This window comes from Ischnura elegans, chromosome 11 (genome assembly GCF_921293095.1).
Source record: "Ischnura elegans chromosome 11, ioIscEleg1.1, whole genome shotgun sequence".
NCBI lineage: Eukaryota > Metazoa > Arthropoda > Insecta > Odonata > Coenagrionidae > Ischnura > Ischnura elegans.
Window position 1 is genome coordinate 89,859,667 of NC_060256.1, and position 24,269 is coordinate 89,883,935.

At 36.2% G+C, this 24,269-nt stretch overlaps 1 protein-coding gene across 2 annotated transcripts; it reads left to right on the top strand.

Moving 5' to 3' along the window:
- The first annotated feature begins 1,376 nt into the window (after window positions 1-1,376).
- LOC124168423 (serine/threonine-protein phosphatase 4 regulatory subunit 3) lies at window positions 1,377-23,774 on the top strand. Of its 2 annotated transcripts, none has more exons than XM_046546642.1 (17): window positions 1,377-1,476; window positions 2,490-2,686; window positions 2,773-2,828; window positions 2,933-3,031; window positions 3,303-3,446; window positions 5,128-5,332; window positions 5,415-5,508; window positions 5,590-5,770; window positions 5,871-6,020; window positions 6,706-6,867; window positions 6,977-7,169; window positions 8,383-8,583; window positions 8,678-8,847; window positions 8,927-9,075; window positions 11,621-11,805; window positions 12,984-13,138; window positions 20,994-23,774. In XM_046546642.1, exons 2-17 carry the CDS (start codon window positions 2,545-2,547, stop codon window positions 21,102-21,104), a joined length of 2,397 nt encoding a protein of 798 aa, XP_046402598.1. In that variant the 5' UTR covers window positions 1,377-1,476; window positions 2,490-2,544; the 3' UTR covers window positions 21,105-23,774. The 2 variants fall into 2 exon arrangements, with proteins under 2 accessions (XP_046402598.1, XP_046402599.1); XM_046546643.1 differs by having other exon boundaries at window positions 11,636-11,805.
- The last annotated feature ends 495 nt before the right edge of the window (window positions 23,775-24,269 follow it).

Consider the following 24,269-nt stretch of genomic DNA (forward strand, 5'->3'; position numbering starts at 1 on the left):
AGAGTACATTCTCCTATGAGTTCTCAAATTATAGATAAAGCGGTCTAATCGCCTTCATTGAAGTATTTCCCCTCTCATCTGTTTCACTAGGATTTTTACTTTACCGGACGGCCTTGGTGGTGGTGGGGTAATTTTGGGTACTTGATGGCTAATCCAGGGGTCGCGGGTTCGAATTCCGAGGCGGATGGATTTCATCTCATTTCCCAGGCCATGGCTGTATACTGTCCATAAAATTAACTGAAAAAAGAAGTACTGCATAATCCTGAATTCGGTTGATAAGTAAAGGCGAAATTATTGTTATTATTCTGTTTAAACCCTCTTATTAGCGGCCAACCCGCGAAAAACCGTAAATCGCATGCTCATAAGTAATTTTCACTGAAATAATGTTGGTTATTTCGTTTTGGGCTGCTCAACTATGTCTTTTTGATAATCAAATGTTTCGATGAAACTAGAAAACAGGTGGACAACAACAGTTGTTTGAACATGAACTAGGTTTAGGAGCATGCCTCACCGAGTCAGTAACAAACAAAACGAGGTTAGCCGATTGAGTAATCCCAAAAATAAATTTTGAAATTTCTTAAAGGATAAAAAAGCCGCCATTGTGATCGTCAATCTTTGTTTCCATTGTGATGAGTTTGCTACGATGCGCTTAAACTTATGAACTTAATTGCCAGTGAATGATTGCATTTCTTTTTCTTATAGTCACTTTCAAACTTTTGAAAAATCTATTCTCTATTTCCTGGGAATTAAATTGTAATCCAATGGGGCAATATTGGTTTTCATATAATATTCCCTGAATGTTCAAATTTATGCATACCTCCGATGAATCATAGCCGTATTAAAATATTGATTAAACAAGGTAGATTTCTCTTACTATCGACAATACTAAGCTAATAAGAGATATGATGGATAAATGGACTTTTATCTTATCATTATCTATCAAGGTTATGCGATAATAACCACACTCTTACCTATATGATTTGAATGTTCGGTCAATTTCATCCAACTACAATTTAGATGCTCTTCCATATTTTCCTTGGCGTCAATCATATTGTGGGTTCCATTCCGTGCATATTTCAGTACGCTTCAATGCTCAAGTTATCTTAGAAATACGCATGAATACTACAAATCAAAACATACTTGTCAACAACGCTGAAGTTCTTTCAATTGTTTATTGATCGTTTTTATTTTTACAAAACCCGTGGTGTTGGAATTTGATGTATTTGTATTACATATGTAATTATCATATTCAAAGTATGTGAAGCGCTTTTTTTGATACTTCAAAAAATTATTTTCTACTAATTACTTTGCTATAAAACGCCTGAATGAAAAGCAATAATCCTTCGCCACATGATTTCATATTTCGCGGGGGTCTTTGCACTCCACATTGTAAACCCCGTAGCGCGTTGTTGTGAATTCAATATGGCGTGTAATGTTGTGTCTCAGTGAGAGAGTACGTCAATCTATAGATAATAGGTAATTATTTGTTTAAGTGTGTTACTTGCGCTGTATATAAATTGAATTTCATTTTCCACTGGTACATGCAAAAATTAGCTTGAAAGAAGATGATTTCCATCTGAGGCGGCTGCCGTATGTATGTCGACGGTAAAACGTACGGGCATTGGCATAAATTTTGTGTGATAACTATGACTGTGGCCTTAAATTCACTGCCGATAACTAGAGAAAGGTTTCTTTAGTAGATAGGATTTGTATTGTAGCAGCGAGAGTATGCTTTTTGTCGATGTTCTGTGTTTAATCGTTGTGAATCGTGATTCATACCTACGGAGGGGCATCAATACAGAGCATGATTCCGTTGTCGTAAGAGCCTAGGTGTGGTGTGTTTTTGCTTAAATACATTTAGTAGGATAATTTTGAGCACTTGCGTACATGCGTAACGTTGTTTGAAATAGGCATTAGAATAAGTATATTTCGGTGCTCGTTATTATGCTTGAATGGCATTCTTTGTTGACATTTTAAATATTGCATGTAAACGGTCTTCTGGCGTTCCTTCATCTGCAATATAGCCGATACAATTCAAGTTAAATAAAATTTGAGTAGTGTGCAAGGCTAAAAAATTAGTTAATTTCCAATTTTCCACTATCCTGTTATTTACACATAATGAGTGACCCGAAATCAAGTCTGCGTGAAGAATCTATGATTATTATTATTTCTCACGAAAATTATTATATGTTATGAAATAAGTCGGTTACTTCCCTTCTTCTTTGTCTTTTGATTTCAACAGAAACACCATCGTGTCATCATGAAAAACGCATGCTGTTAGTTAATTCCAGAATTGTGTGATCAAATCTGGATGTATTAAAGAACAAATCAGGAGCTAGTTATTTCCATTTAATACTATCTTTGCTCATTACTAAATTCATGTCATTATTTATTTAAACGTCGGTAGTTAGTATCAATCCCTTGTGTGCATTTGTTTGTTTACCGCCTTACAAGGGAAGAAGTGGCTTATACTTATGTCTCGCCGACAGGTCACATTATCCAGGGATGTAAGGGTATGCAATCCTTCTAAATTTTTTATTGGCCATGACGGACACAAGAAGACGTGTCAAGCTATATGCACTCAACGCAGACAGACAATGGGATGACCGAGGAACTGGGCATGTTTCTTCCTCATATGTTGATCGCCTTAAAGGAGTTTCACTACTCGTGAGGGCCGAGTCTGATGGTGAGAACAACAAAATTACATCAATTTGTATTGCAATTTTTGTCTCAAATTTTTCCATTTACTGACTGTGTATTGTAATGTTGCAGGCTCCCTGCTATTGGAGTCTAAGATTCAACCCGACACAGCGTATCAAAAGCAACAGGTTAGCTTTAAGCCCCTCAAATTAACCCTCTTAAATTTATATTTGTGTAAAGTATGGAACAGTAATTATGATACTAATCCATTTGTATTTATCTTTGCTATTAGGACACGTTAATCGTGTGGTCCGAAGGTGACAACTTTGACTTGGCACTAAGTTTCCAAGAAAAAGCTGGTTGCGATGAAATATGGGAGAAAATATGTCAGGTAAGTTCTTGTGTGCAAAATGGAGTGGACTTTCCCACAACCTAAATGCTGTAGGTTTGATGTTAGAGGTAATCATGTCTCGATTAATTTGTGGATTTTTCCGAATCCATTTAGAAACTTTGACTTACGTTAGTATGAAATTATCACTAAATGCAATATTTTTTTGCTAAAAAATGGATTTCCCTCTTATTTTGTTAATCTTGAGGCTAAGTTTTTTCACTTTGATTAATGAGCGGAAATTAACTCTGTTGTTTTCCTTAACCTACCTTAGGTTCAAGGGAAGGATCCATCTGTTGACATCACCCAAGACATCGTTGAAGAGTCTGAGGATGAGCGCTATGATGATATGTCAGATGCTGCCCTCCCAGTTGAACTACCACCATGTGAACTCAGTAGATTAGAAGAAATTGATGAGGTTTGTTATTAGTTCTAAAGTTAAATGGCTATTTAATGAAGTCCTTGATTCACATTTATGATGTAATCAATATGCTAATAATGAGCAGTGAACTATCTGGTTTTCATTTAATCTACCTTAAAATTTGAATATTTGAGATGACTTATATAATTTTGTGCCACGATTTACTCTAAAAAAACTAGCATATTGATTGTTTATTTCACATTAACTTTAGTGTTATTATTCAATCAGTAGTTCAATTTTGACTTTACAAAGGCCTGGTCACACGATACATTAACACATACGGGTTAATGTCTAAATGTATGAACGCTAGAATGAACGCCAAAATGCACTGTGTAACCACCCAACTTGTGTGAATAAATGCACAGAAAATAGAACCTGTTCTAATTTGGTTCATGCATTCGTACATGCTTTGTTCCGGTCCACCAAAATCATTCACGCAAACGTACATTAACTAGTATGTGTTGAGGCCTGTTTATACGATACATTAACAGTAATGGGTTAATGTCTAAATGTATGAATGCAAGAATGAATGCCAAAATGCACCGTGTTACCACCAACTTGTGCGAATGCATGCACAGAAAATAGAACCTGTTCTAATTTAGTTCATGTATTCGTACATGTTCCGGTCCACAAAAATCATTCATGCAAACATACATTAACTCGTACGTGCTAATGTATCGTGTAAACAGGGCTTTAATGTACCATGTAACCAGGCCTTAATTGACTATAGCAGTTTCTTCAAGTTTTTTTTTCTTTTTTTTTTTAAACTACTGGTTTTGTGGTATTTGGTAGTTAATCATTTGCACATTCCTTTTCTGGTTATGTAGATTCATATCATTCAATCTTTTTTGTCATGTACAGCCATTAAATACTTGTGTTAATTTCATATCTTAAGAACCTGCGAATCCCTTGTGTTCACCTGAATCCTTAGGTTCGAGTTTTCAATGCGTTTAAAATTCTTTTGTTTAGTCATAATGTACTTCGTTAGACATTTAAAATTATGGTAACTGTGATATCAAGCTTTCACAATGGTTGTTGATTGAAATCATTGTTACTTTGGTTTGAACGGAATGCTGTTACATTTATCAATCACCAATTATGTATTTGTTTTCGGGGTAAAGATATTTAATGTGAATATAATCCTTTGAAAACAGACCTATTTTTAGTATATTGCCAACCTGAAATAGATGCTTATTTATTCTTTTAAGTATATAATGTTACTGAGTTAATATCAGTGATTCTTGTATAGCATGAATTAATGCGTTATTGAATTATTTTTTAAAGAAAACATGTGTTTTATCTGCATAATCTAACAAGAATAATGTACTTCCAAATCAAACAGGTATTTTAAATTCTGATGGAAATTGATAGGAAAATACAATTTAATTTTTATGTTATGATTTAGTGTTTTGATTTATGATCAGTATAGTATTTTTAGTACTGTATTACTTGTGAAAGGAAGTTTGTACATATAATAATAATTTTTATGATGATGTCATAGTGAAGTGATGTAAAATTCAGAATCTCATGTCATAATACTTGGTTATATCAATTAACCCTATTATATTTAAACCTATATATGTTTATACTATTCTAATGAAATATCCTTTTTTAAGCCTTAAACCTCCATGCAATAGTTTTCCAATGTAACTATATATCTTTTGTTATTTTCTTTTAGCTTATATCAAGTTGTTTGACCTCACCAATTCGGAAAGAAAAGCTGGCCATTGCTATTGAGAGTGAAACTTATATTAAGAAGCTGCTAAATTTATTTCACATCTGTGAAGATTTGGAAAATACGGAGGGGCTCCATCATTTGTACGAAATTTTTAAGAACATTTTTCTTTTAAATAAAAATGCCCTGTTTGATGTAATGTTTTCAGGTAAGTGTTCGAATTTGGTCCTTCCATGCTGGATAATATTGATTCTGGTTGACATGCCAATAATGTGATGCAATGTTTTTAGATGACACCATATTTGATGTTGTTGGATGCCTCGAATATGATCCATCGTCTCCATCACCTAAACAACATAGACAGTACCTGAAACAAATGGCTAGGTAATCACTTAAGAATTAAAATTTAAAATATGTGAAGTAAGATTTGGCAGTTTTTTTCAATGTTTTTTTTTCTCCCTTCAGGTTTAGGGAAGTAATACCCATTACAAACACAGAGCTATTGACTAAAATTCACCAAACCTATCGTGTACAATATATTCAGGATGTAGTTCTACCAACACCCTCTGTTTTTGAGGAAAATATGCTTTCTACTCTTTCAAGTTTTATTTTCTTTAACAAAGTTGAAATAGTGAATTTGATACAGGTAAGTTAAAATATATATGCAACTGTGGATGTATTTTTATGAATTTTAACTGTTACTGAATAAATTTTATGCTTACATGATGATGTTGCTTTCTCTGTAGGAGGATGGAAAATTTTTGAATGAACTTTTTGCCCAGCTAACTGATGAGTCAACTCTTGATGAAAAACGCAGGGACCTGGTTTTATTTCTTAAAGAATTTTGTAATTTTTCTCAGAATCTTCAGCCAAATGGAAAAGAAACATTCTACAAGGTAAAAATAAATAATTATAAGCTAATTAAATGTTAAAGATGTTTTTAGTTGTTATTCCAATCCATTAATTGAATTTTTTTTTTTTATAATATATAATGTTGTTGTAATAAGTGTATAATTTATTTCCTTTGAATGGTAAATAGTGTGCTTGCACGCATTCGCAAACTTTCAGCCAGTGTGAAATAGATGATATTTATTTGCAATTTGTTTTAACATACGTTTGGAGTGTCATAGTCTTCAACGCAATCAGTATGACAACTTGCAACTTCATTTCTGGTTTAGTAAGTAATGACAATTTAGAATTGTAGTATCATTGGTAGTTGTGAAATGAACCTCAAGTTAGTGCCAGTAACCTCTTTTTATGCTATTTTTTTGTAGTACTTCCCTCCTCTCGCTTGCAGGGGATTCAATTTGAAAAAATAAGTCACTTGCCGCATACTAACAATTGATGTCCCTATCCCCTCACCCCTTTACTTTTCTCACTGAGAGTTTGGAGGTAGGAACTATACTCAGGGAAATATGTTATATTATCAGTTCTGGGCTTCTGGGATTCAATTCTGTGGCTTACATTAGTAGAAATCTATTGAAGAATATTGTTAATGCAGAAGGGATCTGCCATCTTCTAGTATTGCTTTAATTTTAAATGCTCATTGTTTTATATCATCCAAACAATCTATTTTTACAGACTCTGTCCTCGCTGGGCATTCTTCCTGCTTTGGAGATAACTCTAGCTATGGATGACCCACCAACGAAAACAGCATCTATAGATATTCTCACACACATTGTGGAATATTCACCGTCCGTAGTTCGGGACTATACACTCCAGCAAGCCAACAACACTGATGAAGTATGATTTTCTCATTTAACTTGAGAATGCTTGCCTTGCCTGTTGTATTTTGTGAAATAACAAGTTGTGGATGCATCTTCAATAATCTGTTCCTCTTATCTATCCACAGGACCAAATGCTAATGAATATTGTCATCGAACAAATGATCTGTGATAATGATCCGGAGTTGGGTGGAGCGGTGCAGCTGATGGGCATTTTGAGGATATTATTAGATCCTGAAAATATGTTGGCTTCAGCAAATAAAACTGAAAAAACAGACTTCCTGAACTACTTCTACAAACATAGTATACATGTACTCATTGGTGAGTATAGTATTTTTAGCACTTGAATTTTCCTCTGTCATCAGCTATGACAGCAGATATCCTCGCTATAGTAATGTTTTCTTCCAGTATTTTTATTATTTTGTCGGCCTCGGTGGTGGTGGGGATAAGTCCTCACCTGCCATGCCGAAGGTCGCGGGTTCGAGTCCCGCCTGGATAGGTTGTCCCTTCCAGGACATGGGTGTGTGTGATCGTCTGTTGTTGATTGTTCTAACTCCCGATGTATAGGGCATATTGTGCTGTTTTCGAGGGTAATTGGTTTAGGGTTTAAATAAATAAAAAATTAAAAAAAGAACTATTTTCACCACAGAGGGCTTTAAGTTTTCGTTTAAGATTATGGTTATTCTTTAAGCTTCTTGAAGTCTTGTGTTTTCTCCATTTCTCATAATGAGTTGTAATGCATGTCTGTGTTTAAGATAGTAACTTGATACGTAATAGTTTTTGCTATTTCCACTGTAAGACTCCATTTTAGATTGTCCCTCAAGCGTTGGTTTTTGCTAGTACTTTTGAAAAAAACTTGGCTTAATGTCATGGGTGTAAAGGCTAGCAATATTGCATTATATTTTGATATCCATTCATCAGTTATTCTTGGTAGAAAATAAATAAAGTTTGTTAAAGTAAACATTTGGTTGAATGATGGGCATTTCTCTCTTGGACATCATCATAATTGAAGGTTAATGTGGCATTGCAAGAATATGGAATTGAAATGCAAGCTGTTCTGCATTTCATGTGACATAATCATACTCACAAGCTAGGCATCGTTTTTTTTTTATTCTGATGATAAAAGGCTTAGTTTTCTGCAATTGTGTAAAATACATATTTTTATTCCAAATATAAAGGAAAAGTTATCAATGTTGTTTCTATCCTTCGCGGGCTTGAGTCTTTAAAGAATGGTAATGTTTTGTTTCCCTAGTTCGGGAAAGATTTTGATGCATGCCACCTATGTTACTGCCATAAAGATACATCATCTTGCCTTGAAAATGTGAACTTGCATGTATTTGGTTTTCTTAAATATCTTTTGGGAATCAGTTTTCTTCATGCAATATGCAATGCATTGTCTGTGACAATGTTGAGATTTAGATTTTATGATAATGATTGTTAGTATAATTTACTCTCTGTACATAGTAGAAATTGGAGTGAGCAAGGAGCAATAGTTCTTGTTGAATTTTAATAATAATAATTTTTTTCTTCTCAGCTCCTCTTCTTGCCAACACTGCAGAAGACGAACCATCTAAGGAAGACTACCAGACAGTGCAGTTACTAGGGCTCATTTTAGAGCTTTTGTCTTTCTGTGTTGAGCATCATACATACCATGTTAAAAATTGTATTCTGAATAAGGATCTTCTTAGGCGGGTTCTGGTTCTAATGAAGTCCAAACACACTCATCTTGTTCTATGTAAGTTCATTTTTATGGAACAATTGGAAATGGATCACACTGCTACGCATATTCCGATCATGTCCTCATTTTGTGATGCCATTTTTCTTTCCAGGTGCATTAAGGTTTATGAGAAAAATTATTGCCTTAAAGGATGAATTTTACAATAGATACATAATCAGAGGTAATTTATTTGCTCCAGTGATAGATGCATTTGTTAGGAATAATGGAAGATACAATCTACTTGATTCTGCCATATTGGAGATGTTTGAATTCATTAAATTGGTGAGTTTTTTAGTCAATTGCCTTTGTGTACAGTGAGGTTTGTAGTCTTTCATTTCACAAACTCTGTTATTATTCACAGGAGGATATTAAATCATTATGTACTCATGTTGTGGAGAATTTTGGAAAGGTGCTAGATGGAGTGGATTATGTTCAAACCTTCAAAGCCCTCAGGCTCAAGTATGACCAGCATCAAGACAAGCTCAAGGACAGAGATAGATCCCTTGAGAGGTAAATGCTTTGTTGTTTTAAATACCTTTCTAGCTATCAGTTGCTTACAATTTTGCATTCTTAATTCAAACAAGGAAAATAGTATAAAATACAGCATTAATGAGTGTGCAGCAGTTATATAGTTGCCTCTTCAAAATTTTGAATCCTGCAGAAGTGATATGTTGTTGCTCTTCTAACAGCAGAATTATTTACGACTAGTATTTTGATTGCTGTGCATCACTTCAAATTTTTTAAGGGCTTTATTTGAAAATGTCACAGTCATGTTAGCTACTTAAACTGTTAGTAAATGTTTCTCTGAGCTTCCTGCGGTGGAGTGGTTAAGTTTGTACTGTCATTTTGGAAAACAACCTGCTTCCCATTTTCAAGACCTATTTAAATGGATGTCTGCTTTACACCCAAAATCAGTGCTATCTCTGCAGAGCAAAGCTTGGGAAACTTGTATATTCTTTTGATTTAAGTGATTAACTTTTTATCTTTTTACTTCAGTACTGTTGAGCACTGTCAATCCACAATCCCATAATCTGGCAATTTTTCCAAGATGTGTTTGCAGGAAGAATAATTGTTTGCTGAATAACTGCATTTGTCTTCAATGTTCCCTACCTCTTGTAACGAAAATTCTCTGTTGTATCTGTTGACAATAGGACTTACAGTTACGCTTATTGCACTTTTCGCCAAGTCAGAAACTTCTACATGCGCTGCTGAAGCCATGCAGACATAACTCGACTTTTCCAAGTGGGTCTTGGCGCCGCCACGCTAGCCCTGGAGATGATCCGATGTCATAAGAGAAAGGTCAAGGGAGATGTATGTCTTACTATTAGACAAAGGAAAATGATTGGTGAATTAGCCTTTGGAAACACATCTACTGATTTTTATTGTAACCATTTCACTTACTCTTGTAGGAAGATTAATACTGTAATTGCATCTCATTGGTTAGCATTTTTCATTCTGCATTGCCAAATTCAGTTGAATCCTGATATAAGGTTTTTCTGTGGGGAAAATGTTAAACATTAAATGCAGAAAAACACTGAGCACCTGCCATTTGATTTTAGGTTTCAGAGTCTGTAATGATTGGAACAGCTTTCCATGAATGAAAAATATAATTTTAAGTCACAAAAAGGTATCACATACTATAGAAAAAAATCGTCAATTCAATGTGCTTTCCAAGGTTGATGGTTAATGTTGAATTCTGAGCTACGTGATATCTATTTAATGGAAGGTTTTCTTGAATTTTGCTGACTTGATGTCTTCTGTTGCCCCAGTGAAATGACAGCCAAATGAGCTGTTAAAAAAGTCTAGTGAACGAACATTTTGGCTTTCAACAACATTCAGATAAGAGTATCTTATTTCTAGAATGCAAATAAGCCATTGGGATTCAACATTGTGGTAACGGCAGCAAGCGTTTCCTTAATCCGTATGCTTATTCCACCTCTATTGGCAATTTGAGTGTAGCTACCAAATGGCACTGGGGAAAATTGCATACAAAGCGTACTGATCAAAACTGGCTCACCTAATTTCTCAGCAGGTTTAAATGGCCCATAGTTAGACATTGGATAACTATTAGCTAAACTCTGTGTAGTAAAGCATTTAAGGATGTGCGAGTACTTGATAATTCAAGTTGAGCAGTCAGTGCTACGAATACCATTAGAGCTGTCAAGGCTAGTATGTTCAGAAATCTGCTGACAGGAAGCGCTATCATCAAAGTTGTGTAAGAATATTATTTGTAAAATCAATAAATCGTTTAATTGCCATGACCTGGGGGTTTTAGCTGGCTTTATATGTAGCCTTCAACTGCTATAACAGTCAACGTGGGTGGCGAATATGTTGTCATCAGTGGCAGAGGGTGACGTGGCAGCGTATTTGGAGTTATCAGTGTGGACTGGTGCATCACTTATACTTTGCTATGCTCCATAGGTTCCTCGATTCCCATGTAAATTTGCCGAGGCTCTTTGCCATGGTAATCAAGCAGCCTTGGAAGTCAAAGGCTTGTGGATTGATTCCCAGTTCCAGGGAATTTTTTCCCCTGGCAATTAAATTGAACAGTGTTATATTTGTCTACGTTCAGGCATCCAAGAGAAATTAGAGGTTCTTCATCCGGTACTTGAAAATTGGGGCTCCAAATCTCATGTATAACCCTCATAAGTTAGTCCAGTGCATCTGTGACGTTTCAGTGATGATAAAATTGCTCCTCATAAGTTCAGAGATCCTAGTGTTTCAACCATCTCTCGAAGTAAAAAATTCAAGTTCTAACCAATTCAAATGCCTGACACACACCTTACAACTGAAGCTCATCATATGTGTAACAAGCACAAAGCAATATAAATTCGCTCATGTAAAGCATCAAAAGAGCGAGACTCCCCTCAAAGCATTAAATGATTTTTATGTAGAATGGTGGTTACCAGCTGAAACTGAAACTTTCACTCTCGTCATCTTTTTATCGTAGTACCTTGTATCAGATGATTGAGGTTACTGCTCCGGCATGTACTTGTTGTTTAGTCCAACATTCATGTGTCACAGGTAAGCTTTTTGAGGAAATTAATGTAAGTAGTTCGATATGTTCCAGTGTCCCTTCCATTCTACGGAACAGCCGATATCGTAGAGATCAACGGCAGTTGGAGGAGGAAGAGGAAATGTGGTTTAATGAAGACGATGACTTTGATGATGGAGAAGCCATGCCAGCTAGCAATGATATCTTAGGAAAAAAGCAGATGGAGTCTGACCTGGATACTATAGGTAATGCAAAAATATGTTATTGAAAATGCTTGAACTTATATTACATCATTTCTATCCTCAGATTTAGGTTATTTTCCTGATGGTGTAGCCTTGATAGTTTTTTTCTTTCCTCATTCCTATCTTTTGATACATGTGTCTCTCTCTTTTGTTCTTTCCAATTAACGTAGTATTTACATATATTAAGGATGGTCTGATCAGATACCTCAGATCCAAATATTTACTGATATTGCCCTTCACCGGATTAATCGGATCCAAATTTGCTGAAGAAATCTAATCTGGATCCAAAATTTTAAATTAATTCTTCAGTGAAACCAGCATCCCATTAAAGGGAGTGGAAAGAATTCCAATCCACTCTTTGCATGTGCATGCAGGGTTACGCAACAGAATTTTAGCCATGGAAAATTTGAAGGCAAAATACGACAGGCACATGGCGTGAATCTTCCCAGGGGATTGAACAACCATAGGGGGAAGCTCAGTGCAGTAGAATAATGAGTGTTTGGGATTAACCTAGTCAGACTCGGTCTCAGACATTGATGCATGATTTTCTAAGGCATCAACCACTACTCACACCCTGTCAACTAGTTGTCATAATTTAGTATGCTCTTATAGATTTCTATTTTCATGTCATTGGACAGCTTGCTAAATGCACTTTTATTGAAAATTTTTGGAATAAATGCTGAGTTGAATGATTGATAGCTTAATATTTCATTCCTTCATCTGGGAACATCACCAGGAGACTCGATGACAACAATGATCTTTGATATACCCAGCTAAAAGGACAAAAAATTAAGCAATCAGTTAATCAAGAGCCGTTACTTATCAAATTTTGGTATTTGTAATGAATTTCTTGATTTTTTTCTCATTCTTTGATAAGCAATGAAATAATGATTGGTTAGCTTCATGGATGTTAAGTGAAATAATTCGTAATGATGTAATATATCAAATTCATAAATGTTTAATGCTGTCCTTGCTAGTAGAAATTCTGTATTGCAAATAAATAATAAATGGATCGCTCTTTGCTCGTCACTGCATTGAGGACATCTATGGAGCTTGATTAGGAAATCATCCCAACTGGCAGCATATCGGATAAAATTCCGGTATCTGACACAATGAAAGAGTGGTGATGAAGTCGACTCTTGATTTCTCTCTTAGATGATTGTTGTCTCCTTGTTTTATAGGTAAAATCATTGATAAAAAAGCAGACAACAACTCTCCCAAGATGCTCAACAACACCAACAAATCTGGTATGCTGAACAACAATCTCACAAGCAATTCCGCTGCAAATTCACCACCCAGTCCTGGAGGAGATGTTAAACTAACTTTGTATAAAAAGGTGAGAAAATGTCCCACTTTTTTCCAGAACACTAATTTTTATGTGAGTCATGTTTTTCTTTCTTGATAAATAATACGTATAGGTATTTAAAAAAGAATTGACTGTTGTTTTGAAGACATTTCTAATAATTTGGATTCCTCAACTATAACATTTTAAGAGCTGCAAACATATGTTACTAATTTCTTCTAAGCAGGTATTTGTAACGGAATTAATCTATTCACACATATAACTTAACGTTATTTTCTTTACGATTCTCTTGTACATTGTAAAATTTTTATAATTTTTCTATTCTGTCGGACATTGAGCTGTATTTATTGCTTTTCGAGTGTAAATGTATATAATACTGACGTTGCTAATTATATTTTTCCATACTCATCACGCATACGCCAATGAAAGTAAATATCCGAAGTGCAAATAATATACAATATATATCATCAATGTATACACGGCCATTTGTACTAGAATAACTGCATCTCAAACGTATAAATGCTTCGGTATAACGCATTAACCCTTTCATTGCGTAAAATTTTCTCAGAGTTGTTTCACATTGGCGGAGAATTTTTTTTCACTGCATTCACTTTATTTTTCGAAAATATGTAAACAATTTCAATACAAAAAAGATTTTTATATTCATTTCACTATTTGTTAAACAATTTGTTAATGGCATCACAGTGATGCCATCCGCACCCATGTGAAACAATGCTCCGGATATTTATGCAACCCGTTACACAAACATTAGGTGACGACGGGCAACTAATCTTTGCGTAGCAACTAAGAAGCTTAAAATAATTTCTGAAATGATGGCGGAATTGAATTATAAAAGAAGATAAATATATTCTCAGTTATCATCCACTTTCCATGCATCATATTTTGGGCAAATAAAAGTTTTTGAAGTTTTTTTTTCACATTTATAAATTTTTAAATTTACCAGTAACTTAGATTTGCATGCAAACATATGAAAGTTATTTTATCTTTTTGACATTTTATTTTGCGTTAATGCTATAAAAACTAACTAATAATTGTGGAATTCTTTGAAAAAAGGCTTCAAACACAGCCCTGGAGCTTCTGCACATCATATATCATCAGAGCCACTTTTTAGTCGTTCTTAGAACGTGAGGAGTATTATTTTTCTGTTTGTCCTTAGAGTTTCAGAGGTGTGTCTTTTTTGAGTAACTCAATAGATATTTCAAGAGATTATTATAATTTTCCATGCGTAAACTCAGCAGTGTTGCCACATAAGGGGGGGTAATGGGTTACAACCCCCAATGAGGCGCCAAAAACGGGTAAGATGGCCCCCGCACCCTCCGGAAGGGCCCTAAAATCTCCTGCAAAAACCCCTCATTTCAAAATCGTGGCTTCGCGACTGTATAAACTGTGTCCACAGAGATGAAATCTATCGATTAATTTTCGCACGACTTTATTTGCATGTCCCCTGCCTCAAACATCAGGATCCTTCGCCCCACTGTAAATTATAGCATCTTGCACGACGCCATTAGGCCCTGAAAGCATATACAGTAGACTCTCGTTAATACGAACAACGTTGTTACGAAGTTCTCGTTATTACGAAGCAAACCGTTGGTCCCGTCGAAAGGGCCTATCCAAGCTATAGTAAAAGAAACGTTATTACGAAATTTTCGTTTTTACGAAATTACGAACCTATGTCCCGGTCCCGGCAGTTACAATATGAACTTTATTACGAAGTTGCACGCACAAGCCACGGTATTTAGGTGGATATTCACTAAACTTAAGTTTCAATAATTGCGCCACGTTTAAGTTATTCTCGTTTACTGTGCCTAAGAGCGTCAATTATGGTTCTTTATTCAGTTTACACGCAACATCATATAACTAGCTTCATTCCTGTGTAGTCAGGGTGCCCTACTCATAACCGTTCGTAAATAGGATGTACAGTCAGACCTCTTCCTATGCACATTCGATTTACGAATTTTCAGAGATAGGAGCATTCAAAATTTTCAAATTTCAAATTTGGCGCCTTTCGATTTGGCCGATACTACGCGGTGTGGCGCTGGGAAACTCTCACTGTGATCATGATCTGAATAAGGTATCAATGAAAATGGTGTGAATTTAGGAACTGTTCAACGTTTCGCCCGTTCTTCGTCACCGCGGGGAGCTATTTTTTCGGCTCCGAATGCATCGCAGGCCCCGCTAGATCAGTTCGCCACAAGCGTGAGTAAGCGCATACGTGTGATGCAGTGTTGCATCCCGCAGGATAACCTTACTCTGCGATAAATTACATACAGTCCGGCTGGCGAGGGTTGTCCGATTACGGCACAATAGGATGGGCGGATAATCCTGCGCCAGCACGGTTTAAAGCCAACCGCTGTCCCCCAAACGCACCTCACACCCTCGCCTAGTCATACAACGTTGTCAAATGCATAAACGAACACCGAAATAAGCCTGATCCACCAAAATAAGCCCATTCTTCGAATCACAGAACAAGTGATTATTCCTCTAGGTCCTTGACGCTCGTCGTCCCTTCCGGATCTTTTCTTCACGGAACACTTTGTAAGCGTTTCCCTTTCTTACCTGGCAGCCTTGCCCCCTCCCCGGACCTAGACCATTTGGTCTGTAATTGGACAACTCTCGGTGGCCGGACTGTAATTTTATCAACCTAGGAACATGGTCTTGGGACGCATCGAGTTTGAATATCGGAGTTCATGTATTCGGGAAGATATCAACCCTCGATTGCGTCATGGCGCAGTCTTCTGTTGAAAAACTGAAACGCATTTTCCTGTTTATATTTATTTCCGCGTAATTTAATCGCGTTTATAATACACTATTCCTTTCGACGATTCCTAAAAGAAACGTTCTTACGAACTTCGTTATTACGAACCTCCGATTTTTCGGTCCCGTGAACTTCGTAATAACAAGAGTCTACTGTATAATGTTATGCCGTGTTTGTGGCGCCAAAGCAACATGGACTCATGAAGCAGAGTTCTTTACCCGGATAGTAAATTTATTTCATTCTTTGAGTGAATAAATTCAAAAGGGGTCGAATTTTATGCAAGGGGTCTCTTGGTATCGGATCATCTACTCCAGGGTCCTTGCCAAAATGCATGCAACGAAAAATTAGTTGAAATCGGTCTCGGGAAAATGTGGTGTGAAGACAAGAAACATCGAAGTTATTTTCCTTCATTTTCCAATAATCTGGAATGGATGGCCATCTTGTAATACTTAATGCAATCATACATTAGGTATACCAGATTAAAAATATCCCCCATTCCCCACGAGTAATATCCCTATGCTCGGTCTTTTCTAATTATAATAGCTCTATTTGGTTGAAGTAAAATATGTAAATTGCTTCAAAGTTAAAAAAAAAACCCTTCGCGGAGAAGACTCAATGCAGTGTTCCATGCATAAACTTGAGTAAATTGTGCCAGAGGTAGTTTTATTGCGAGGAGATATTCTAAGCCTAGATCACCAAAGGCTGATACATAAACGGTCCTTGGGGTTTGAGAATAGGAATAAAATTAAAAATAAAGGTTTCTCCCATATTCCACGTAAGTGGCTAAATATATGTAAAATACTGAAATTTCCAAAAGAAAAAGGCTATACGGTAATATTATAAAAAAATAAAATCTCTGTAGGGGAGTGAAAATGCACGCAATCGAAAGATGTCCGAAGTAGAGACTGTACTAATGGCGAGAGTCGAAAAAACTGAGCAGGAATAGCTCACCTTCTCCACCACATGCACATAACAGAATACTTTGCATTTGCATGCATTTCTCATAAGAATGGCAAAAATACTTCTAACAATTGAGATAATAGGAGACACAGAGTGACTTGTAGTCTATTCCGCGGTGACATAAAACGACTCTTTTTTTTTTTTTTGAGCCCCGAAATTTGATCATTTTTTCCCCAAAGATTTCCCCAATTCTAATTTCTCATTCAAAATGAAATAAATATAAAAGTTTTCCTAGAACCTTCAATATTTCCCGTGAATAACGAAGTGGTGGACGTAATTATTCGAGCCTAGTAACTTTAACAAACTCAAACGAAATAAATGAGAAAAAGTCGAATTTCTTTTTCCGAAACCAATATAATCAAACCCCTATTGATAGGATCGTTCAGAAAATGAGTTGCAAATATGTTATGGAAGAATGTTATGAGTTAAAACGGCATTATGTAAATATTAAGTTTAAAAAATAATAAAAAGAGAAACATATTATTCAACTGTGTTTAGCTTGTGTATTGTGACCGTATTTTGATATACGAAAATATTTTTCGTCGGTGAGATGAAAGGAAGATTATGACTAAATATTGTTTACAAAAATTTTAATACGACTAAAACGGGGATAATAACCTTCAAATATGGCAACATTTAGTACAAATATTCAGAAGAGTAAAGAAAATATCACATTTTAATTTTTTTGTAATGGCGAAAAATCTTACAAATTAAAAAGTACTCCATAAATGTAAAAAAATGTACTAAAAAAATATAAACTTTTTTTCAAAAACGGAAGGCATATCAAGGTAGCCTAATCCAATGTGCGTGCGGGAAACCATCTTGAGAGTAGAAAGAACAGAGCGGAGGAGCGTAGGGAGCGATTGAAGGACATAGGCCGCCATGGCATCAATGTGATGCCACCCGCCCGTTGGCAGGACCTATGCTGGGCATCAATGCTATGCCATCCGCACTCAAAGGGTTAATCTCTCCTTTCTCAATGGTATAATATAATTTCTTGTGTGTAATAATCAACAAATATATCTGCCATGGATTTACATCAATTTATCCATTTCCAAGTAAAAATTTCAATGCATGTTGCTGCATCAGCAGGGTTCTCACTCAACCTTGAAAACCTTAAAACCGTGAATTTTGTCCGCCGTGAAAAAACCTGGAAAAAGCCGTGAATTTCGTCCTAAAGCCTTGATAAATAATACGTATAGGTATTTAAAAAAGAATTGACTGTTGTTTTGAAGACATTTCTAATAATTTGGATTCCTCAACTCCTCAATTCCCCAAGTCTCAATCTTGATTTTACGATCGAAGAACTGCAATTGACAGATTAAAAGAAAAATGGATATTGCGATCATATTTCAAGGTCAGTCACGTGCAGACATGGCCACGGATTTAAATGGACACGTATATTTGAAGCACAATTATTGGTCTGTGTGTCATGATGACACATAGACCTTTAGCCTGTGCCAAAGCCGGAAGACTGGTAACCAAAGTGTTCATTAACACTAACGTAAATTCAGGCACTTCTTCACTTCCCTGGCACCCTGGTCCCTCTATTTTCCCACTCACAACCTTTTGCCGGAGCTGAATTTTGCAAACGATAGGTGACGTCAGGAGAGATAGCACTTTCATTGCTGCGTTTGGATTCACGGTGTCTGTCGCATTTGTTAAATTTGTACTTAACGTGCGGCCAATGATTGTTAAGTGATCAATATTTCTGCCTAAATTGGTTTATCTACAAACCATGAATTTGAGACATTTAGACGGTGAAAACCTGGAAAAAAAACGTTAATTTTATAATTTAGATCGAGTGGGAACCCTGATCAATTTCTTTTATTTGATATTTTACTATATAATGATGGATTAATACTATTCATTGAATAGCCCTTATTACGAGTGAGAATCGTTTCCTTTCCGGCTCGAATGTCATTTGATTCTTTATATATTGTTGGATCTTCACTCAATCACTGGCTTCAAATACAATATTTTTCATACCTATCTGCCGTTCCTATCTGATACTGAGAATCAGAGTTTTCCCCGGTAGCGGCCAGGAACTGATCTTTTCTCCGCCAAGTTACAGCCTTCTGTTGGGAGGAATCTACGGTAGAAAACCGTTTCTCTGGAGAAAGGAGCTTTCAGGTTACAGACTTAGGCCCCAATTGCCATTTAAGTTGCATTTAATTACCATTAAAGGCTCCCCTGCCCTCCCCACAAATCTGCCTTTCCCCCCTTGGTGCTGCCCAGAGTCCCCGAGGAAGCGGCTGGAACGCTAGCCCCAGCTACGGTACTGCCTCGGAGTCCTCAGAACAGCAGTTGTGACGTCAGACACACAAGATAAACCACGGCCTCTTTCGAACGCCATTTTTTGCACCGTTGGAATTTCGATAACTTTTGAGAATTTTTCTCTTGGGAACAAAGCGTTACCTAGCCCTCGGGTTTTTTTGCCTTGTGCAAGATTCATCATCCTCTATCTCATTTTTTTTCCAAAACATGTGCAAGTTCTCCATTAGTGGGCCACCATTATTTTTAGCTTCATTTATTTTATTTTGAGGGGCTAAGTTTGCTTTTAATCACCTGATGTTGGGACCTCTTTATGCTTGGCTAAGAAGAAATTCTCATTTCCTATTGATTGACTTTCGTTTAGGTTAAGGAAACAGATGCTCATGTTTGAAACATCAGACTTCAATTGTTCTAGTAAAATACAGTGGAACCTTGTTAGAGCGAGTACGGGCTATAGCGACACCCCCGCTATTACAAGAGATAGCCGATGCACCGTCAATTGACCCTATAATAAGCGTGTTAAAAAATTCGTTTTTACGAGACCCTTTCGGTGTTGGCTCTCGCCACAGCGAGGGTTTCACCGCCGGAAGACTTTCATGAAGATTCCTTAACCTCTGTAATTGCTAGCGATCTGTTAGAAATGAAGTTAATGGAGTGCTCAGTCTCAAATTTATGTGGTAAACTGTCGTTCGATAAATATAATGATGACGAAACAATGCTTTGCATGATTTTTATTCAGTGCGGTGCTTATAAATTGTTTGAATAGTTAGTCGTTATTTGAGTAAGGAAATTTAGTGATGCAAAAAAACATCGCCTTTCGTCTGGATTTATGCTTACGTTTATCGGATAGATGTTTATCTGTCGCCGCACCACTCCTGTTCCTGTATATCTGTTCGCAACAGGTATATTGGCTATTATTTGCTCCACCTCCGGTAAAGCGATAACTCGCTATAGCGAGTGTTTATTAGTGCACCGTGGGGTGTCGTTATATCGAGGTTTCACTGTACCAAGTTTGATTGCTGGTCTTGCCCATTTTTTGATGGCAATTTGCCTAATTGTTAATTTTCTGAATAACTTGCTTAATTGGATAGCTACTGTTGTCTTTAACTTTTCTGTCAGGCCGCAACTTTCATTAATTTTGTTTGCGTGAGTGAGTGACAGTTTATGCATGAATTTTCTTTCATTTAATATCTTTTGCCTCTATTCATTTACTGAATTTTGATGATCCTTAGAATCCTCAGAAAAATTTCTGAGGATTCTAAGGATCTGAGGATTAGAATTGGGTTGTATGGAAAAAAATACTAAAATCTAATGTATGTACCACCAAATTCCATGATTGATGTTGCTGTATGAAACTTTGTACAGTATTATAAGGTGTTGTATGAATTAAATAGGGAAATCTGGATAGTCAAAATTTTTATTACAGTGAAGTTTGCCTGTGTATTGAATTCAATTTACTAATTATTATTTTTTTTAATGAAATAACTGCCTTTGTGATACTTGAGAATACCCAGAAAATTCAGAGAATAGGTGTAATATTTATAAAATTCAATCATGTTTAATTCAATTAGGGAACTAAGTTGATATTCCTTTGTGTATGCACCTTCTGGTATCAAAAGTGATATTAGGGCTAAAATGAGCTTACAATTTTATCTTGATTTAGACTTGGGAAAGCTGTTGGGCCTACTTAAAAAACAAGTGTCTGGTTTATAATCACATGTGATATAGGTATTTCAGATTATCATTTTCCATTTGTTAAATGTGTGAAATTTCTTTTTTAAGGCTCCTCCTTTAAGTGGAGTTGGTAATTATGATATTCTGTGTGCATGTGATCGTTTTTACTTCTATTTTAAGCAATTTATTTGTCTCTCTGAAAAGGCTCTTGTGGACTATGAGGGAGACTCTGACGAGGAAGAGGAAGAAGAGGATGAGGAGGAAGAAGACGGAGAGGTTTTAACTCCTTCACCCAAGCGTGCCAGACTCACGTAGTGAAATGGAGATATCTGGGATATCTTCCTTTCTCTGTCATCAAGTACGGTCGAAAGCCATGAGGCTCCATGGGGGGAAAAATTTGGGATCGTAGCAGGCCGAAATACATGTGCTTGTGGTGCGACCAAATATCTTATGTGTGCCTGTTTTTTTCTGAACTGACCAAGTGTGGATGTGTGAATGTTTTGACGGCTAGATGTTGCATCTCAATACCCTAATCTCTAGGGTACACGAAAAAAATTTCCTCTCCCCACCATGATACAACTGAAAGGTTTTTGAGTCTTGTGTAGGCGCCGTTTGTGCTTTTGTGTGAAAAGAAAGCATGAGGGACTGAAGTGCATCATTCATATGCATCTTGCAGTTGTGCAAGGGTGTTTTATTTGTGTCTACAAGGCAATAGTTGATGGGCAACCATTGCCTATGTATCTGCCCACCTCTCTCACCATAGCACTGGGGACTGGAAATGCCAGGCCTGGGAGTATCAAAATTTGTTCCATTTCCAGTGAGAGCACAGATCCACACAGGTGCAATGGACAATTTTTCTGTTTTTAACATTACAAAAATTGATTTAGATGAAAATTTTATTTCTGTATACCCTGGCATACAACTGCCTCAAAAGTGTGTGGATTTCACATATCACTCAATGACACAATGCAGCAAGGAACATTTCTTAATTGTGTTGGGGGTATGTGGAACCTTCAAAGTGGTCCTTTCTGAGAAATGTGAATTTTATGACACCTGTGTGTCAACAGAGGCTGTACAATGTACAAGATCAAGTGCTGAAAAAAAACCAACCATACCCTACATGTAAGCCATTCACATATTCCTTACAATGTCACTCCTTACCCTAACTCCTTATTCCTTGATTTGGCTGCCAGTGAAATAGATCAATATATTTCAGTCCAGAGGGCAGGTATGTAGAGTTTTTTTTGCATTGCTCCAGGGTCCTGGTTTTGCTCTCAAAAGAAGTGCTTATAGCTGCCCCTGGGGTGATGGTTTATATTCACATGCTGAACTACTTTGTACGTGAACATTACCACACTGGTTGCCTTGGAACTTTTAAGTGCATGGGATTTTCATGTAAAATTTTCAGTGTTCTACACAAATATAAATGAATTCAGAAAACATTCTTTAAGTTAGCATGCTGACATTTCATAATCTTCAAGGGTTGGGATCTTAAAAAAAAGGGATGTATGTCTGGGAAGAAATATATGCATATAGAAGGCCTTTTGTAGTGTGGATTTTTCATTGTGTGATTGTGCATAAAAGAAGTTGACTGTCTGTGACAGCTGTCTTCTCCATTATTAGGAGTGAGAAAGTGTTTATGGTTTTCACCTGGTTCGTTTCGGTGGTGAGTGTAACATAGGCCATGAGGCTCTGGTAACGTTATATTGACTCAAATGTGGCAGCAAGGGACATTTGTTGTACCTCTTTACCAGGGCTGTGATAGATGTTAGGCTTGTGAAATCTATCTCAGTAGAGCCATTTAGGTTCTAATAGTTTCAATATAGGGAGTGGGTTTCTACTGTAGAAGCTGTAGCCATTTTTGCTGTTCGGTCATTTTGTTAAAAAAAATCATACCATAGTGAAAAAGGGAAAAATTATATCCTATTGGATAAAATGACTTGTTCCTACATTAATGTTGTGTATTCTGTCCCATTAGGCGATATACCATGGTCAAATCTGTCTTTGAGTTCAGTATTGTTAATTACCCAAGATGTGCAGTTTACTTGTTGGAATCTTCATTTTAATTGGCTCATTCATGAAGTTTCATGAGCCCTATTGAATATTGTTATTCATCTCAATAAGTACAAGGTGTGAACTTTGAAAAAGTGACATTCATTGAATGAAGTATATCATTACATATTATTTTATTTTATTTATCATGTGGGATTTACTGTTAACATACCTACTTATTATGTCACTTGAAAGGAGTTCACCACATCCAAAAACATTACCTTCACTTGCTCATAAAGTTGCACAAAATATATTTTCTTTGGGCAGCCTTCCCAAACTAATATTTCAGATTAAAGGTTTTGGTAATTATTTTACATTTATTCCTTTGCTATTTTTACTTAGCAACCTTGCTTACATGGGACTTGTGTTTAACATATTATTCCCAATGGTGTGTTATGTGAGCATTTCTACACGTTAAAGCCGACTTTTTTTTTTTTAAATTTCCCATATGTATCTCAATCTGAATTTATGCTTTTCAGTGCTCACAGCATGTAAAATCACAAGTCACCATTTTTTGGGAGTTTTTACGTGGGAAAGTTCCTTCATTGGGTATGGGTACATTGAAATCAGCCAAGCATTTTTGTTGTAGTGCATTTGCATAGCCCTGGGAGCTCCCTTTTGAGTGTATGACGCATAGTGGTGTGAGGATGCAAGTAAACACTCTTCTGCAGCAGCCTGTCTCTTCTTTAGCTATCTGTTACTACAGATTGAGGGTAATTGGTAACTCAGTGGCCTTCTGTGCTGTTCTTGATGCCAGCTGAATTGGTTATTTTGTTACCCTCTTCATTACCAACATCATCATCTTCTTCTTTCTGATAACATTTAGCGAATAAAATAGTGAAATTCATGTTTTGTAGAATCATCAAAAAGGGACTTTTTGATTGTACATTGTAATCAAGTTATATTCCTGAATAAAAAAATTTATGTACAGCGGTTCTTGTGGTAAACTTTTGAAAAATCCTCCTTCAGTAACATTAAATGGGCAATGACCTTTCACAAACTATTCCACTAGCTTGATGATTAGATTATAGGAAAAAAGGTATTTTGAAGAACACAATGTTTTTATGTCTCGTGTGATAAGATGAAAAGTATCAATAGATTTTAAAAGACTCTGATAATCTCTCATTATCTGAAAAATAGGATGATACGTATTATTTGTGTATGTACATATGAGGAATAGGTAATGGGATATTGACTAGGCAGTTGGAGCCCGTAATAAAAGATACGAACACTTCATATATTTAATTGTGAGTGTTAGAAAGTGATTCCCATTTGTTTCCTACCTGCTGAGAGGGTGTGGATCTCAGAATCAAAGAATACACCCAAGCCAAATTTCTGGTTCATTCTTAAAAGATTTTGGTCTGACAGAATAATCAATTAGCACAGGAAACTTGGATTTATAAAACCTTAAAACGTTACAATGACTAA

Coding starts and splice junctions, on each gene's coding strand:
- LOC124168423 (XM_046546642.1), top strand. CDS start 2,545: ATGACGGACACAAGAAGACGTGTCAAGCTATATGCACTCAACGCAGAC. Junction 5,771..5,870: donor AAATAGTGAATTTGATACAG/GTAAGTTAAAAT, acceptor CTTTCTCTGTAG/GAGGATGGAAAATTTTTGAA. Junction 6,868..6,976: donor AAGCCAACAACACTGATGAA/GTATGATTTTCT, acceptor ATCTATCCACAG/GACCAAATGCTAATGAATAT.